This window comes from Ammodytes marinus (genome assembly GCF_949987685.1).
Source record: "Ammodytes marinus genome assembly, chromosome: 16".
NCBI lineage: Eukaryota > Metazoa > Chordata > Actinopteri > Uranoscopiformes > Ammodytidae > Ammodytes > Ammodytes marinus.
The window spans coordinates 22831469-22848577 of NC_137220.1; the positions used below are offsets into that span (position 1 = coordinate 22831469).

The window sequence follows — 17109 nt, forward strand, 5'->3', positions numbered from 1 at the left end:
TATCACACGTATGATTCGATATGTATTTATTCTAGTCGTCTGTTATTCTTTTGACTTTGCCTGCAGCAGCCGGAAAAAAGATTTAAGCCGAGATATCAAACCCCAGCAGGGGATGAGGGGGGGAGGGGATGAGGGGGGAGGGGATGAGGGGACTGCTGTGAAACTTCCCTTTCTGCTCCTGAATCTATTCTGCTTGAAATAAAGAGGTACTGGGAGTCTTTCTCTCTTCTCAACAGCTGATAAGGAGAGAGAACACAGCTTGGACCACTGGTAGCAGAGAAAGAACATAGGAAGTGTGTTTCGCTAAAGGGCTGCTGCAGAAAATAGAATTTCCAACTTAACAATAGAAATGAAAGTTCGGCCGGGCTACTAGTTCAAATCTGAGGTTAAGGGAGAAAGAAAATTTGTCTTAGATTGTGGATACAAATATTGAACCCCATCGGGTAGATTGTGTTTGAAGACGAGTCAGGTCGACATTTCTTCTTCCATATCTTCAATATATTTCCATTTGTTTTCCATATTGCCCTTAGAAAACTATATTGGCTCAAAGCTGATTTATACAATACGTTTTACCGTACACTCACTTTAACTGTAGACTGTCAGGCGAAATACTGTTAATACTGTTATATAGGAGACATTTCTTTTCGTGATGTAAAACTGACTGGACTGGATATCAGTTAATATTGGAGTCCTATTTTCTCATTTCATGCAAATATATAATTGACAGCCCGACCGATAGGCTTTTTCTTGTCATGAAAAAACAATTATTTGTGCTGCAATCGTTCACACTGAAAAAATGACTTACTCAACAATGAATAGACATTCAGTAATTCAGTTATCACTTATGCTTCAAGGCACATGGTGAACTAGTACATTAAGACATCTATACAATTAAAGCAATGCATTAGGGTCTCAATGAGAACTTCCCCTTCATTGTAATGTTATTATCATTTATAGGTGTCTTGCTTTTTAGGATTCTTTTTTATTGGGTCTATTTTTTATTACATTATTTTTGGATCGCTGTTAACATGTTTGATTTGCTTGATGGCCTGCTGGTATTAGTCATACTCCAGTCTCCAGTCATTCATTGGCCAACATATGAACAGATAGCAGCGCTATTAAAATATGATTTTTTTTTTCAAAATTTGAAATAATCCAATTTAATGTTTTGAATAGCAAGCTGAATGCACAGGCGTGCTTGCGCTTGTTTTTTTCTACTGTGGTAATGTGCTAATAAGAAATGTAAACCATGTGGAATCCAGATTTCCCAAAGATGTAAGTTCTTGCATTAAATGAGTCATGGAAGAACCAGCCGTCTAGTGTTTCCCTATATTTCACTTCATGTATGGTGGGATGTGGTGCAGCTGCACTGTGTCACTCTAGAGAGGATCAGCAGGTGAATGTGTTAGGAAAATAAATCACCTTCAATTTCTAAATGACAATGCTGCTACCTGCTGGACACACAGGTGCACTTCAGCATAGCCACTTATTATGTTACATCAGGAAATTAGATGTTAAAGTGATCCAACAGTGGAATTAAACAAATCCCAAGTCCGAGTTCAAAGTTTGATCCAAAGTGGAGGTTTTAATGATTTCCGAAAAAAAAAAAAATGGTACAAGGTATTGCTTTTTAAAACACCTAGTAATACCCGTTAGCCCACATAAATACACATTTAGAACAGGGTCATGTTAGGCACAAAGTAGGTGGAAGGTGTGTACAGTGTGTGTTGGACTAACAACTTCTGCCAGTACCTTTTGATTTAATCCATCACCAAGCCCTTTGTCTTTACAGACCTCTCATGCTTCCTTCCCTTCGCAAAATATCTCTTTGTTATACAAAAGCAGCTTGGCGGAGATAAATATTTTACTTTAGAGTTACTTTAGCCATCAACCATTTTGCTTCTACTGAGTCTGTCAGTTCAGTGGAAAAACTACAGTGGGGAGGGAAGCATTAGAAGGTGTTCCAGACATGGGGCTGTCATAGTTGAATATTCTAACGCCCTCCTCTCACTTTGCTTATTGGGTAAAAACACCCATCTGGGGGTCCGGTCGTGGGACAGTCACTACAGGAGTAGCTTGGCAGGGCTGAAGTGTCCCAGGTTTTCACAGGACTTGATCCAGCGCTGGACGTGGGAGGGTGCGGAGGAGGTGGAGCCACTCTGGAGCACGCAGCAGTAACAGGCGATGTCGGCCAGGGAGAGCTCGGGCCCGGCCAGCCAGGGGCTGCGGCCCAGCGCGGCGTTGAGGGCGCGCAGGACGGCGGCGCGCTCCTTGGGACTGCCCTCTGCCAGCTGGAAGAAAGACATGTCCACCATGTTGTCTACCAACGTGGCCACGGCAGGGTCACTGGGGTAGGGCGACAGCAGCTTGAAGAGGAAGCGCGCCACGTTGGCCTCACCCTCCACGGGACACATGTTCTGAACGCTGAACTTCATCTGCAGTTTGGGCACTGTGAATCGAACAAAGGATATGTTGCATCATGGTAAAAGACGATAAAGAGGTATAAGCATTTACAGCATTCAGACGCATGTCAATTTGACAATTACTCCTTAAACATGGTGACATTTTACAATTACTTTGTGCAGTTAAAAAGTTAAATATACAGCAGAATTGTTGTGCACAAGATCTGTGTGCCACCTGCATATAGCACTGCTTCAGGTATAGCATGGGGAGATATGCTATGTGTTCCCTTTTCTTATAATTTACTGACAGCTTTAAGCATGTGATTGTTGCACTGCCTGTGGAACAGCTAACCCTCGCCTAACCCTCCTCCTTGCAGCTTACCATCTTTCCATATGAGGGTGAAGCCCATCTGGAACATCTGGCGGGCGTAGCTGTCTGCGTGGCGCGGGCCCAGGCAGGACAGGAGCTGTGGCGGCACGTTGGCGACTGAGGAGTGGACGTGGACGGTGGAGAGCACCCGATAGCGCTGACACAGCAGACTGTGGAGCACCAGCAGGGTCAGGGGGGGCTGGGCCGGGTTGGCGTTAATGACAATGTCACGCAGAGCACCTAGGTCCTGGTCAAGTAAAGAGAAAGAGGTGAATACGTGCAGCGAACAAAATTAATACAGTACCACATGTGTCTGCTGTAACTAGGCCAGTATCATGTCATCGGACTACATTCGCAATATGTGCATCAAGACAAATTCCAGCGTGAACAGGTTCCGCACGTTCATGAAGTATAACTTGTAATGACAGGCAGTTAACGATGGGGTGTGATCAGAAAAAAAACATTTATAGAACGCTCCTGCCACAGAGAAAATGCTAAATACGTCGGAGGTAAGAATCACAGTCATATAGTGCTCGTGATACTCCTAGACTCTCACCTTGCCCAGGACTGTGTCCAGGTCTGTGACGCCCTTGAAGCTTGTGGAGCTGCAGCTGTGTGTGGAGAGGCTGCTGCTGACTGTCAGGTCCAGGTCTGCATCGGGGGTGTTGACCGTCTTGGCCAGGCCTTCCACAGCCGCTTTCAGCTCGTACAGTTTCCTCATGATCTCGTCCTGCCGTGCCTCTAGAGCTCTGACGGCTGGGTCCACCTCACCATTCTGGAGACACAGAGAGAGAGAGAGAGAGAGAGAGAGAGTGCATCGCTCAGTTATTTTACAGTGTGAGCATTTTATAGTTTAAACAATTTAAACACATCAGGTTTTTCAACCCAGGTGTAAATTTGCACCATTATATTTAACAAGGTAAAGTGCTACATTTGGAAATATTACCTAAAGACAAGCACATACCATGTAATCTCGCACAGCCCGACCAACAGCTAGTAGTAGTATGGTCTGGATCCAGGCTATTTAGTTTCTAGTATCCGGAGAGGGAAAATGGGCTGCCCTGTTTTGATTTCTTTAAACCAATCGCAATCGTCTTGGGCGGCGCTAAGCCCAGGAAGCCGCAACGTTTTCCTTTCAAAAAAGTGCAATTTGGTTGCCGACCTGGATACTATCAAACCTTATCAAACACACGTTTGCACTTTCTATTGTCTCCGGTTCTGAGCGGAGCATAAACAGTAGGCTACAGCGGGGAAGAGGAAGAGGAGGACTTTGGCAACTAGTATTACGCTCCAGGCTCCATTTTCCGAGAGCGCGATACTAGTTGTCTAAATCAGGCCAGCCAGACTACATAGTACCATGTAATGCAATGAATGTACTGGAAAACCCCCCTTGATTATTGTATTACTATAACAGTGTAGTTAGTATGCATTATTATTGCTGATGAATTAATGTGTATCATTTTGCTGTTGTATTTTGACGAGGTGGAACACATTTGATTATATATTTGTAAATGAACTGACGGATTAGTGAAGTGCAATGAATTGAATTAAGCGCAGCAGAGGTGAAGTACATCTAATCATTAGACTGTCTTTGAAGATGGGGTAAGAAATTCTGGGGAATGTTGACAAAATCACTTTGTGTCAAATCAGTGAATTTCTCCTCACATTTGCTCTATGCCTATGCTCTGTAAACGGGCATGTATGCTATGGTGGGCCCCCTTTGTTTACATTCCCTGTGTGTACAAAGCCGTTTAAAGAGCCTACACTGTAATTACACAAAACAAATCAGCGCAAAAATCAGTAGGCTTCAGACAGGAAGCATATTAACTGATTTGACAAAAAGTGATTTGGTCAACAAACATTTTCCAGAATCACTTACCCCACCTTTAAGCGCAGGACATGAGTATGTAGTAAGATGATATTTGAGCCCAGCTGGAGTAAAGGTCTCCAATATGCAGTCATGTCGCCATCATACACACTTATGTGTTTGGTGGAGACAAGTTACTTGTAGTATCTAATGGTCTCCTCATAATACCTTGGTGGAGCCGTGGGGATGTGGGGAAGCTGTTGCATCAGCCAGAAGTAAGACTACTCATAGCCTCTTCTACGAGTGAAGTTAGCTAGCTCGCTCGGCTAAAGACAGCTAATGCTAATACGTGAGAGAGGCGCGAGTATTAATAGCCGAAAAGCTTAACGAAATGCGGGAGAAACTACGAGAGCAGCACACAAGCTAACCAGTTGAAAATAAAATGAAATAAAAATAACCTTGTCGAAATGAAATGTGTTAACAGTTACCTGGAGCGCGTGCTCGGAGGTGCAGCTCTCCCCTTGCGGCGCGTGGACATTTGGTAAGTTGTACATGCAGGTTGGTAAATCAGTCTTAATGTGTCCCCCACAGACGGGCTTTACCTGGTACATGGGCATGATGGAGGGCAGTTAAGGGACTGTCAGAGACAAACAGTTTTAAAAGGTACAAAATAAAATCCCGGTCACAGACGTGATCTGGGGTTGTGTAGTGTTGACAGGCAGCAGCAGCAGCAGCCCTCGACCGACGCACACCGGTTACGGCGGAAAGAGGCCGCATAGACGTCACGTCCGGTGAAAGTAAGAGCTGAAGACATAAAGTAAAGTAGGCTACATGGACCTATTATAAAAGTAAAGTATTGCGGCGGTGTTTTGAGAAGTAGTAGTAGTAGTAGTAGTAGTAGTAGTAGTAGTAGTAATTCTCACAACTTGGCGCTAAAAGCATACAGATTTGCAACATTTTACTTGCCATTATATCACATTTCTCTGTGCATGCATCATCCCAAATGCGCTAGATGACGCCACAGTATAATGTTTGCAGCGTCTTTGAAAGTTCACTGATTAACACAGAGTAGGCCTATGTCTTCTGTCAGACAGACCATTGCTGGTGATCAACATTGACTTTTGATTGAGCTTCTTTTTTCTTTTTCCCCTTTTTTCTTTTAAATTTGACATATCAATTTAAATTCTTTATTTATTTTCTGTGATACACAAGAAACCCTCTTGTGATGTTTTGATAACTCCCATCTAGGCATCATAGCTACCTGCTGTGACATGACTAAATGGGACGTCTTCAGGAGTGCCACATTCTTGAAGGTTTCAGCCCATAGAGGGCATGCAAAATGTTCATATCCTACTTGTTTCAGTGGGGAAATTTACATTTTACATTACATACATCATCAAATTCTTTGCTCAATTCAAAATGTTTGCAGTGATCTTTGGTTTAAGACAATGAGCTCGCCGATTTCTAATATTTGGTCAGACTATAAAAAGTGAAATTTCAGTCTTTTCCAATTAATGTAAAATCAAGATACAGTTGCAGTTTTAGCAGGCTGTTTCTTTAACATTAAACACAAAATAACAATAAGATTACCGTATTTATTTTTTGTTGTGTCATCCATATCCATTTCATATCCACACAAGGAATGGTTCAGTCCAAAAACCTCAATGAAGATAAAACATGCTTGTTCAATAAAAAAAATGTGTGCACATGATTCTGTAACTGATTCCACGAATAGGCATACCATCCTTTAGAATAGTACACATTAAAGTTGGCTATGTATGCTATATGTATGGGTTTATGTATGTTTGTATATTTGTGTGACCTTTGTTTAAACCTTGTGTGTGTGCTAGTATGGGCACACCTGTGTGTGTATATGTGTGTGTGTGCACAAGGGCTATGTGTTATTAGGTGGAGTGTACAGTCTAGCTGCCTTACTAATTCAGCTTCAGAGGCAGATTGGGAGGAATATGTAAAACAAATTGAAATGTATTTCACACATACATTTCCATAAACAACCATGGCAGATGGGCTGCAGTGGAGTTTTCTACCGTGCGATTAATTCAACCACCTGTCTGCTTTTTGTTTTCTTGTGTCTCGCTAGACGTCAGCGTTTCCGTGACCTATAGCCTATATAAATAGATATTCAAAGTATTGCATATAAGCATTGCATACAGTATATGACAATAAATAATCAGTCATCTCATTCCAGCCATGTGTTGACAATGACAAGTGATCTTTTGACTGACTCAAACCTGGCAACACAATGTTTGTCCAGAAAGCAATTGAAGAGGCCGAGCCTTTGCCTGATATACTGTATGGCTTTCCTTTGACCCGTCCCATTACATTTATCTTTTTTCTCTGTCACCTCTCTGTTAGAAGAATTGGCTTGGTGCTGCTTTACACTTTAGCTACATCCTCTCCTCCTCCGCTTGACACGGCAAGACAGGTTTAATGAAAATGCACAATTGAGTTTGCCGATCCAACAGCTTGTTAACTCTGAATAATTCACCATGCGCTGAAGTTTGGCTAGAGAGAGAGAGAGGGTAGGAGTAGTGGTATGGTGGTAATGTGCGTGTGTGTGTGTGTGTGTGTGTGTGTGTGTGTGTGTGTGTGTGTGTGTGTGTGTGTGTGTGTGTGTGTGTGTGTGTGTGTGTGTGTGTGTGTGTGTGTGTGTGTGTGTAAGGGGACAAACCTGGCAGCTCTAACAGTCAGATCTGATGACCAGAGCGAGAAACCGAGACTACCGAGGGAGCTGAAACCTGACTATTCACAGTAGTTCTTTAAATCATGTAGGAACAAGGGACATGGAGTCTGTCAGTATACGTAGTATGGGTGTAGGATGGGGGTTGACGTTGGCCTTGTAGGTGCTATCGTACTTGGACTCAGCCTTACCAGGTTACTGACAGATAAACAGTGTGTGAACTGACACTCCAATGGATTATTGGCCTATAGAGTTGATTATGTAGAAGGGACATTTTAAGGACTAGTTGGACATTTGGAAAACTGTGATTTTCTAGCCCCCTGGCAGAGAGTACTGATAATCTTATTTATGTCTATTAGATATAAGGCTACAGCCAGAACATGGTTAGCTTGGCATAGCACAGAGACTGTTAACAGTTGGAAGAAGCTGTAGCTTGGCTCTACACGTTGTATGTTGTTTGATAATGCATACAAAAACTAAGGCATAACAAAAACACAACGGGAAAACAGTTTTACATGGGCTTAAGTGCCGGACTATCTCTTGACTGGGAGTTGTGAGTTCCTGGAGTTGTGGTTATTTTCCTGACAACACCTCAGACTTGGAGCCAATAAATACTTTCCCAATATTTCCCAGAAGATCAAACGTTTGCTTTAAACACAGCTAATACCTTGTAGGCTATATGTGGTCCACGGGTTCAGTGTAGTCAAGAATTTCACTTACTTTGATGTTTGATGTCACAGTTAAAATTCATAGTTAAGGTGCATTAAAAGGGTTCGTAAAGGTTTTTCGACAGAAGGGGTCGATAACATCCCTGAGCATGTAGAGCATTTAGTCCATGGGCCTGCTGGGATTGCATGATATTGATTCTGAAGGCTGGTTGGTGTTACATTTATATGCACAGCTATAAGGAGAAAGGTATCACTTTACAAGTCACGAAGCCTGTGAAATGTACTTTTAAAACAAAGAAAGGAGCAAATTGCAAAAGAAAAGCATGACCGAAATTGTAAGGTTTATTGACATTTTTTATGAAGATTTCCATAAATATGGGTTAGACGCACACACTTGTGCTTTTGAATGCACCAGGTGACCTTATGTTTGTATCTACTTTTACATAAGGATGCTAAGAGGTGTTCACTGACCCAACAGTTCACTTTGACATTTATTTTGTTTAGTTGTCCTCTCCAACCGGAAAGTTTGCCTCCATTAGTTTGTCAAAATAAGTTTGTTCTGGATGACTCCATCTTGCCATCTTATCCAATTGTGCGTTCATATTTTGAAAAGTCTACTGCTCCTCAACAACCATTACTCTGTCTGAGTGTGAGTCAGCACATGTAACTGCTGCTCAGGGGTTAAGCCAGGGTGTGGCTTTTAGTTAAAATTGCAAACTTGCATTAGTCCAGTTAATGGACACAGCACAGTGTATATATAGGCTATAACTTATCTATTGGTGGATGTGTAAACAATAGGCTCAAGCCAGGATGGAAATAGACTACGGGAAATCTCTTTCTTCGAGCGTCCGTGTGCTTCAGGGATGGCTATTGATATGTGCATGGCCTATCATTCATTTATGAAGAGAAGCTGCAAGCAGACATCATAAGTAGAGGCTCAGGACTAATGCTTGTTAGGGAACAGAGGCAGTGCTGTCATCCCCTGCATTATGGATCAAGTTCCTGCACAGAGCTCACAAAGCCCATTCAGTCATCCTAACACGCCAGTTAAATCTTTTACGATGTTCCTACTGGTTCAGACTATCGGGTAGCAACATCTCCGATACCTTTGAGCTCCAAATGTGACTGGTAGTGGCTCAAAAATGTGATCAGCCCTGGAAAAAATATGGTATTAAAAAAAATTAAAAAAAATAAAAATACTTAGGCTATGGCTCTGTGAACTGGTATGTAAACAATTGGTGCCCACCGTAGCAGGATGCCCATTTACAGAGTCTAGGCTGTGTATTAACATTGGATTTTTTTTTTTCAGCGCACACAGTACGGCCAGGTAACGGATTGCGAGGAGATATTCACCGATTTTGACAACAAGCTTAGAATTGCTGATTCCACCTTTTAAACCCGTTGGCTCAAACACTTCAGTTTGTTATCAGCTGAAGATGGGGTGCACATTAAAGTTTCACACAGACTTAATAAGTAAGGTGAGCCTGACACTCCTTTCTTGATATGAGTTTTTGGTGACAATGAAGCGAGGGCATCAATTATTGAAGTGCCGAGCAGAAAGGCAGGCCGGGCCTATTTGCCCATCCTACAGCGCCTATCCAGACCAATTGAGTGATATAGTAGTAGTAGCTGTCCCACAAAATGTTTTCAAATATACATGTAAAGTTAAGCTCAATATTTAGTTAGGTTTGCTTGGTTACTCCATTTCCTCTAATAGTTATTCATTTGATTATTAGTTGACTATAGGCAAGTTTCGACCAATCAGATTTGTAAGTGACTTATTAATAATTTGCCAATGATGTGTTATGAGCATTTCATGATTTACTAAAAGCTTTACAACACATTTGTGATAACACTTAATGATCTACAAATATATATTACGGTTTTGTACATTATTGGTTCATCATTATCTATTGACTTATATGTGACCTACAAATGACTTATGCATCACTTCAAAATGAGCATTATTATAAAGTGTTACCAGTTAGGTATTGCCTGCATCCTAACGTTTCACGGTGACTACTGCTGCCTGCAACAGCTATTACTGGTGCAGGTGCAGACAGCAGGTGAAGCAACCAAGCACACAGACAAGCTTAGAGGGGATGTGAAGGGTTTATTTGCAGTGAGCTTACTGGCAGGTATACAGTAGATGATGTCCGGTTTGGAGACAGGAACAGTATACACTAGGAATATAGACTTAGAACAATAACTATTTAAACAAGGCAGACACCAACACGCCAATGATCCAACAACAAACAAAAGGAAGATGAGGACTTAAATGCTGGTAGACAGGGGAGACAACCAGACACAGGTGAAACACATTTGCCAGAGATCAAACAGGAGGTAAACTTGAAAATACATGGGATTAAACATGAGACAATGGTTACCAAAATAAAACAGGAAACACGAAAAAGACAATGACACTAGCACACCAATACATGGAACTTGACGGGTCATGTAAGGCCAAGTTTACACAACTACAGTCGCGCTGAAAACGGGAAGGTTTTTCCTATACGTTTTCAAAAAGACATCCTAGTGACCGGAGCGCTGCGGGGCTGTGAACATGGACCTATGTGTCCAGCCTTCCTGTCCCTTTCTGCCTGAAAATAAAAGTCAGCTCACGTTTGTCCAGTGAAATGCTATTAATGTCAAGCCGCAGCCTAATGCTTTGTTTGTATTATAACTTAACTGTTATGATCTGGTCTATAGATAGTGTTTTTTAATGTAGAAAACTGTTTACCGGTGGTGACACAAGTTTATTAGTTGTTAGAAAAGCCGGCAGAGCACACATCTTTCACTAGGCAAATTGGCGGGTGGTGTCAATAACCTACTACTCACTTGGACTAAATGTACCCGCATTTGGCGAGTGTTATATTTAAGCCCTAGACAGGGCTTATCGCAGGGAACTGCATTCCTATTCACATGGTGACGCTGGAGTTGAGATTTGAAAAGATTCCACTCTGGAAATTGGTTTCAAAAGTTTACGTTCTTAAGACAGCAATGCTGTTATCATGTAAATGATAGGCCCCAAACGTAAAAAGGGTTAGGGTTTGCGTTTGTGTCAAAATCGTTGCCGTGTAGAAGTGCTGCTAAATTACTATCACTGCTGAGAACTGTATTACAAAATGTAGCCCTGTTAACATTTTCCCCTCTCTCTTCTAATAATACAAAAGCATACCCTCTTAACATGGCACAAATTAGAAACAATATATTTCTCTCTGATTTTTAGTTTTTTAATTACATCATTTCAGTTATGATATCTGCTAGCTAGTCCATTTCTTTCCATCAACTTAGTAAAAACTACTAAAATAACTCTTTTACTTTTGAACTGTTACATCTTAATTGCTGATTTAGCAGCAGACAGATGATGGAACAAGACTATCAAGACCTCTGGCATGTTCACCTTGCAGTCCAAACAACTGCTGCCATTTGTCATTTTTCTCAGATTGTCAGCCCAGCGGGTCTGCTGGACCTAATTAGCCTGTCAGTGAAAAACTCTCTCTCCCTCCCTCCCTCTGCCCTTGAGTCCATCCCCAGTAATCTGCTTGTCACATTATCTTGTACTGCTGTCGCACAGCAGCACATCCAGCAGTCAGTGTCGACCTGTTGGCTCACATTTCCTTCCTGTTTACCACTCGCCTCTGCTGACCTGCAGGGGTCACGGCACCACCGTGTGTCCCCTTGGCTTCTGTTACCTACTGGCTTCCCCAACCTTGTCCCAGCCCATGTCTGCGGGATCACAAAGTGACAGCAGCAGATATGGATACAGGATTTGATTCATAAGTGCTGTGTCTGTCTGTGCATGTCCAGTGTTTTGTATTTACCCTTTTATTTTGAGGAAGTAAAACTTTATTTATATAGACATTTTAAAAACACACAGTTACAAAGTTCTTTGCACACACATGCATAAATGCATCTGAAAAAAAAAATTACAGAAAGGCATAGCACAAAGGTAGCCTGGCTCCGCCCGCCTACCTACTTCTGCCCAAATTGAATTTTTCTTTCAGTAGTCAGTCTGGGGCTGGGGTGTATTAGTGGGATTTAGCTGAGGAAAATTGACGGCCGTCCAATCAGCGAACAGAGCGAGTGGCTGAGAACGATGACGTCGAAGTTGCGCTCCAGTTTCAGTTGAATGCTGCGTTCCTTTATACTCGGAACTCGGAGATTTCCGACTTGGTAGTTCCTACCTGTCTGTGCTCCAGTGCATCTGCTCGCAAAAGTATGGACGGCGGACGCCTACAACCTTTCTCATCCAAATAACTAAACGTTAGGCTCTAGCACGTTACCGTTGCCAGGTACCGGTAGATCCATAGACTAGTTCCCATTACAACTGGAACGCACCATCACAACCAAACATTATGTGATTGGTTGGCTGATCCAGAGTGGCACTGGGCAGATCCAATAGTTTTAAACTTCAACAGACACCCGCCTCCAAGTGAGTGAACGTTTGCCAAATAGAGCAGTTCCAGACCTTCTGTACAAATGAAATGAAGTACGATGGTCTGGTTGGACCAGGCTAGCACAAAGGGGCATCACCCTTCACATAGAGGCTGGTGTATTAAGGTGGGTTTTTAAAAGACCCTTTAAACTGTCCAAAGTTTCAGCAGAACGAGGGAGATGGTTCCACAGGGTTGGGGATAAAACGGCGAAGGCTTCAATCACTTTTTGTTTTGTAATTGGAGCGAGGAACAGATAAAAGACCAGGATCTGAGGTTCTGAGAGGGTGAGGCGAGGAGTGGAGTGAGGAATAAGGAGCTCAGAAATGTTATAGGGGAAAGGTCATATTATGCCTTGTATGTAATCGATAGGATCCTGTACTGTATTCTGGATTTCACTGGAAGCAAATGGAGGGATGCAAGGATGCATTTTGTAGTAGTTCTACTACTTTTGGATCAGAATTGAATATGCTTTAATATGTATACTGTAGAACAAGGCATGCAAGGGGATTGGTATGATTTCCAATTCATCTTTTGAACGAACCATTTACTCAAATAGTTATTTTATGATGATAACCTGACATTTCTGCCGGAAGTTTTCATTTACATACTTTTTTTTTAGGATTTTCAAACCCATTATTCCTACTGCATTTCCTTGTGAAATTTAACCTTAAGACTTATCCCTGAGAACAGCACTAATTTCTAGACTATAAAGATACACATTCATGTTCAAATATACATCGTCACTGTTGTATTTTACTCAGCGTAATTGTAGCATTGCTGGATCTCAAAGGCTTGCTCGCCCTTGTGTGTTTTAATGTGTCTGGCTTTTGTCACTTTGCTACACTTTGGATTGTGATATACTAAATTGCACGAGATGATTTATGGATTTGTCTTTCAATAAGGGAAAAACTTGACCTTGACTGATATTGTCTCAAATTAAAACATGAAGTATTAAACAGTGCATACATTTTTTATGACTTTACTTTTCACATTTTTTCTCAGAGTGGAAGTGAAATGTACGATGTGGCACATCCTAGAAGAAGGAAAAACTCTACCAACCTCTCTATCGATATAAAAGCACACTGTCTGAATGAAGCAGCAATAGTTATGACTACACACCCTACATGCTTGTGACCATGGCCTCATGCTAATACCAGGTTATGCCCCATAGTTCTGAGTAGCAGGTGTCTGCCTTAATAGTCAGGTTCTCCCTGTAATATACAGGTAATTAAAATGACACTGAGATGGAACGGCTGAAGGAGCGTGTACTCTTGGCGCCTCAAGTGAGTGGGTAAGGCTGGGCGAGGTGGTAGTTCATTTTAATCCAATGAATCCCCTAAATGCAGAGAATGAAAAATGCTTCTGTATGAGCTATATTCAAAGTCTCTAAATTGGGGGATGCAGATTTGTGAGATTGTAAATCCTGTGTGAGAGCTTGGGCGAGAGTAATAAAATGTCTCTTCTTTAATATACCCTCAGACAGCAAGCAATACTGAGCTGCCAGGTAGACATAGCAAAGGATTACATGTAAGGCTATAGCATTCTCAGGTATAGCATCCTGCAGAGCTTGCATCTCCTACAAAGCATCACACACACACACACACAGACACACACGTCACACACACACACACATACACACACACACACACACACACACACTTGCATGCATTCATACCACATCACATACATATGCATCACACTGGTGCATATGTAAACACAAACATAATTTGCGTGTGTTCATGTGCATATTTTGGATTGTGTGTGTGTGTGCGTGTGTGTGTGTATGTGTTTGCATGGATGGGTTTCTGTATTTGATATTTGATTTTTGCAAATTCATTGGGTTTTGTGTGCGTGAGTGAGTGTGTGTGTGTGTGTGTGTGTGTGTGTGTGTGTGTGTGTGTGTGTGTGTGTGTGTGTGTGTGTGTGTGTGTGTGTGTGTGTGTGTGTGTGTGTGTGTGTGTGTGTGTTGCCCTAGCCGGTGCAGCACCGAGGTTCAGCTGGGTTTATTTGCAAAGCTGAGGTCAGGTGTCACTCGATCCAGCCGCTGTGACACTCAGGTGGTCATCAAGGTCACCTTCTCTGCTTTTCCCCTGCGCTTGCTCTATAACTATAGGCTCACACACACACACACACACACACACACACACACACACACACACACACACACACACACACACACACACTGTATAGCGCTGTATATACACCTCAATTAGAAACCCTGTGTTTTGAGGACATGTCTGACTTCTCATATTCGTGACTGTCTGACATTCAGTCTCATTTACCGCTGCGTATGGGTAATAAGGGAAGATTTCAGGACACCACAGAACAAAACTATAACAAAACACATTACAGGAGGTGGGATTACACCATCTTGTGAATTTGAAACCATTCAACAAACTTTGTGTTTTGTGTCAAGCCACCCGTTTTCACCTCAAACCATATCTGATCAGAAGACATTCAGGAACATGAAAATATGTAAAGGAGCCATGGGACTTGGGTTTTATTATTTTATTTGTTTTCATTCATTTGGTAAATTGTACATCTATTTGGGAAATACAGCCTTACGATCTGTCTAATACAAATTAAAAAGAGGAACAAAAATTGATGAGAGTGTGGTTTGTCTGTGGATCAGAGGGAGTCTTTTTCAACATAAAAATAATCGTTTTGGGATTTTTGTTTTAATCTACGATGGAAAATGAGTGATTCAAATGAAGAGAGCCCTTGAAGCAGTAGGATAGGGAGGCGGGGTTGGAGATGTTGACCGAGTCGGAGCGATTGGAGTCCAGTAGTTTAGGACAAGACCATGGCCTGGAACTCTGTAGATAAAAGGAACCTCATTAGACAAATGTCACACCTGATTATTTACCTCACCTGCCAAATATCTAAATATGTATTTTTTATAGTTTAGTAACAATAAATATATTAAACCACTAAAGACAAAGCTTCCATGGTGATGCCTAGCAGGGCCCACTGTTGTGCCTTCAAGTTAACAGCATATTCATTTGTAAATACAATTAAACTCATTCCAAGATGTAAAATCACCAACAGTCGGAGGAAATATTGTGCAGGTGCCATTTTTTTAACAGTGACACTGAACAGTCCCAATATTCTAGGGATACAACTGATTCCATTGAATCAATCTGCATTATAACGGAACATGTAGACAGTATGTGGACAATCATTGGTTTAACTATCACACACATGCACATTTTGCATGTTGGCTACATCAAGTATAGGTGTGGATCCCCTCACCATCTGCTCCAATCCTGCCATCGCTGTCGTCATCAGCAGCACACAAGAAGCCCTTGGTCTCCTTGTCTGTCAGAACGCGAGCTCCAGGAGAAAACCTCTGGAGGAAGAACCTGGCATACACAGAGACGCAGAGGAAAACACTCAGGTTAGAGCAGGTACATCTCAATAACAGTAACAACTGGATACAGAGCAATAACCACAAAGGCCTAATTCAGGAACTAACACAGAAGTACATTCTGTTCAAATAAAAAACTTTAGAAAAATCCTCTAAAAGTACACAAGTGACGTATACAGTAAATACAAAAGCAGGTTTTTCAACTCAATTCTAGGGCCTATCCAGTCCCGTGACATTTCCTACAGTTAGCCAGAGAACACAACTCCCTAATGAGTAGACACTACAATCTCTTACAATGGTTAAAAGTTACAAAGTGTTGATATCAATGTGTGAGATCGAGTTGTGAATGTAATGTCGGCCCTGACAAGTTGGCTGAACTAACAATAAAAATGGGTTTCCCCCCACTCACTGCAGCTTTCACATATATCACGAAAAACATATTGAAAAAGTTATTATCTTTTAATAAGATTTCATTCTCCTCCCGGCAGATAGAGCCACTGCCCCCATTAAATCCTGGGCACAAATACGTATATAATAAAAAAACACTGTATAGTGAACTGGCTGCTCACTCACTTGAGCTCCTCTTCCTCAATGAAACCACTGCCATCGTTGTCCAGTATCCCAAAGACCTTCTTCACATCCTGGGGGCTCTTCTGTGTGAGGCCGCACAGCTGGAAGAACTTCTTGGGACAGAAGGAGTCTGCTCCTGGAGGAGAATGGAAAAGCAGCAGCAGTCAGGAACAGCAAAAGTTACATTTCAAGATGTAGTTAAGTCTACTCTAAGTTGTTTCTCTAAGGCAAAGTATCTCTAAATATCAGCAAAGAAAATGTGGAATATGACTGACAATTCGGTATTATCAAATATGATATACATAACCAAACTTTTTATAATTTTTTTTTCAATATTTCAGAGCTTCGCCAAGCCTTTTTCTTATTTTTTCATCACAGTGCTAAAACCAACAGGATCAATTCTGGAGTTGTGCCCTATTGCTTCTATTATAGCAAAGCCTTAACCATGTAGCCTACTACCCCGGCTTATACTGCACCTAACTTTGCCCTATATGCATAAGCATTGCCTATTGTCAGCTGACTGTGCAGGCTCCTGCAGAAACACTGTATAAAACTTCAAGAAAAAAATCGAATGTAGGAGAGCAATAATGATATTGATGGAAGACGATACCTTGGCAGTCCTTGATAGCACTGTCGATGGCATCAGCGGAGAGGATAGATGAGAGCGACATTTTTATTTCCTGTAGGTAGGAGGAACAGCCATGGTGAATTATTAAAGAAACAAATTCTATCCAGGTACAGAAGCATTACCTCACACTGATGGAGAGTGCAAGACAGAAGAACGC

At 41.8% G+C, this 17109-nt stretch overlaps 2 protein-coding genes across 3 annotated transcripts; both read right to left on the minus strand.

Annotated features, from left to right (window-relative positions):
• Positions 1-1564: 1564 nt before the first annotated feature.
• Positions 1565-5332, minus strand: aimp2 (aminoacyl tRNA synthetase complex interacting multifunctional protein 2). 2 transcript variants are annotated; one of them, XM_080043329.1, is made up of 4 exons: positions 5182-5332; positions 3329-3547; positions 2785-3019; positions 1565-2449 (listed from the first exon to the last, which is right to left on the minus strand). In XM_080043329.1, exons 1-4 carry the CDS (start codon positions 5194-5196, stop codon positions 2064-2066), a joined length of 855 nt encoding a protein of 284 aa, XP_079899455.1. In that variant the 5' UTR covers positions 5197-5332; the 3' UTR covers positions 1565-2063. The 2 variants fall into 2 exon arrangements, with proteins under 2 accessions (XP_079899455.1, XP_079899454.1); XM_080043328.1 differs by having other exon boundaries at positions 5068-5332.
• A 9737-nt stretch (positions 5333-15069) lies between these two features.
• On the minus strand, positions 15070-16995 carry pvalb8 (parvalbumin 8; the record flags this gene model as incomplete). The annotated part of the gene is made up of 4 exons (XM_080044145.1): positions 15070-15203; positions 15640-15749; positions 16328-16460; positions 16935-16995. The coding sequence occupies 4 exons, from the start codon at positions 16993-16995 to the stop codon at positions 15178-15180; spliced, it is 330 nt and encodes a 109-aa protein (XP_079900271.1). The 3' UTR covers positions 15070-15177.
• Positions 16996-17109: the final 114 nt, after the last annotated feature.

Bases quoted from the DNA above. Each gene is read 5' to 3' on its own strand.
- aimp2 (XM_080043328.1), bottom strand. From the start codon at position 5,196: ATGCCCATGTACCAGGTAAAGCCCGTCTGTGGGGGACACATTAAGACT. The intron at 3,548-5,067 runs GTAACTGTTAAC...CTGTGTCTCCAG, and splicing joins CCTCCGAGCACGCGCTCCAG to AATGGTGAGGTGGACCCAGC. The intron at 3,020-3,328 runs GTGAGAGTCTAG...TTACTTGACCAG, and splicing joins TGGACACAGTCCTGGGCAAG to GACCTAGGTGCTCTGCGTGA.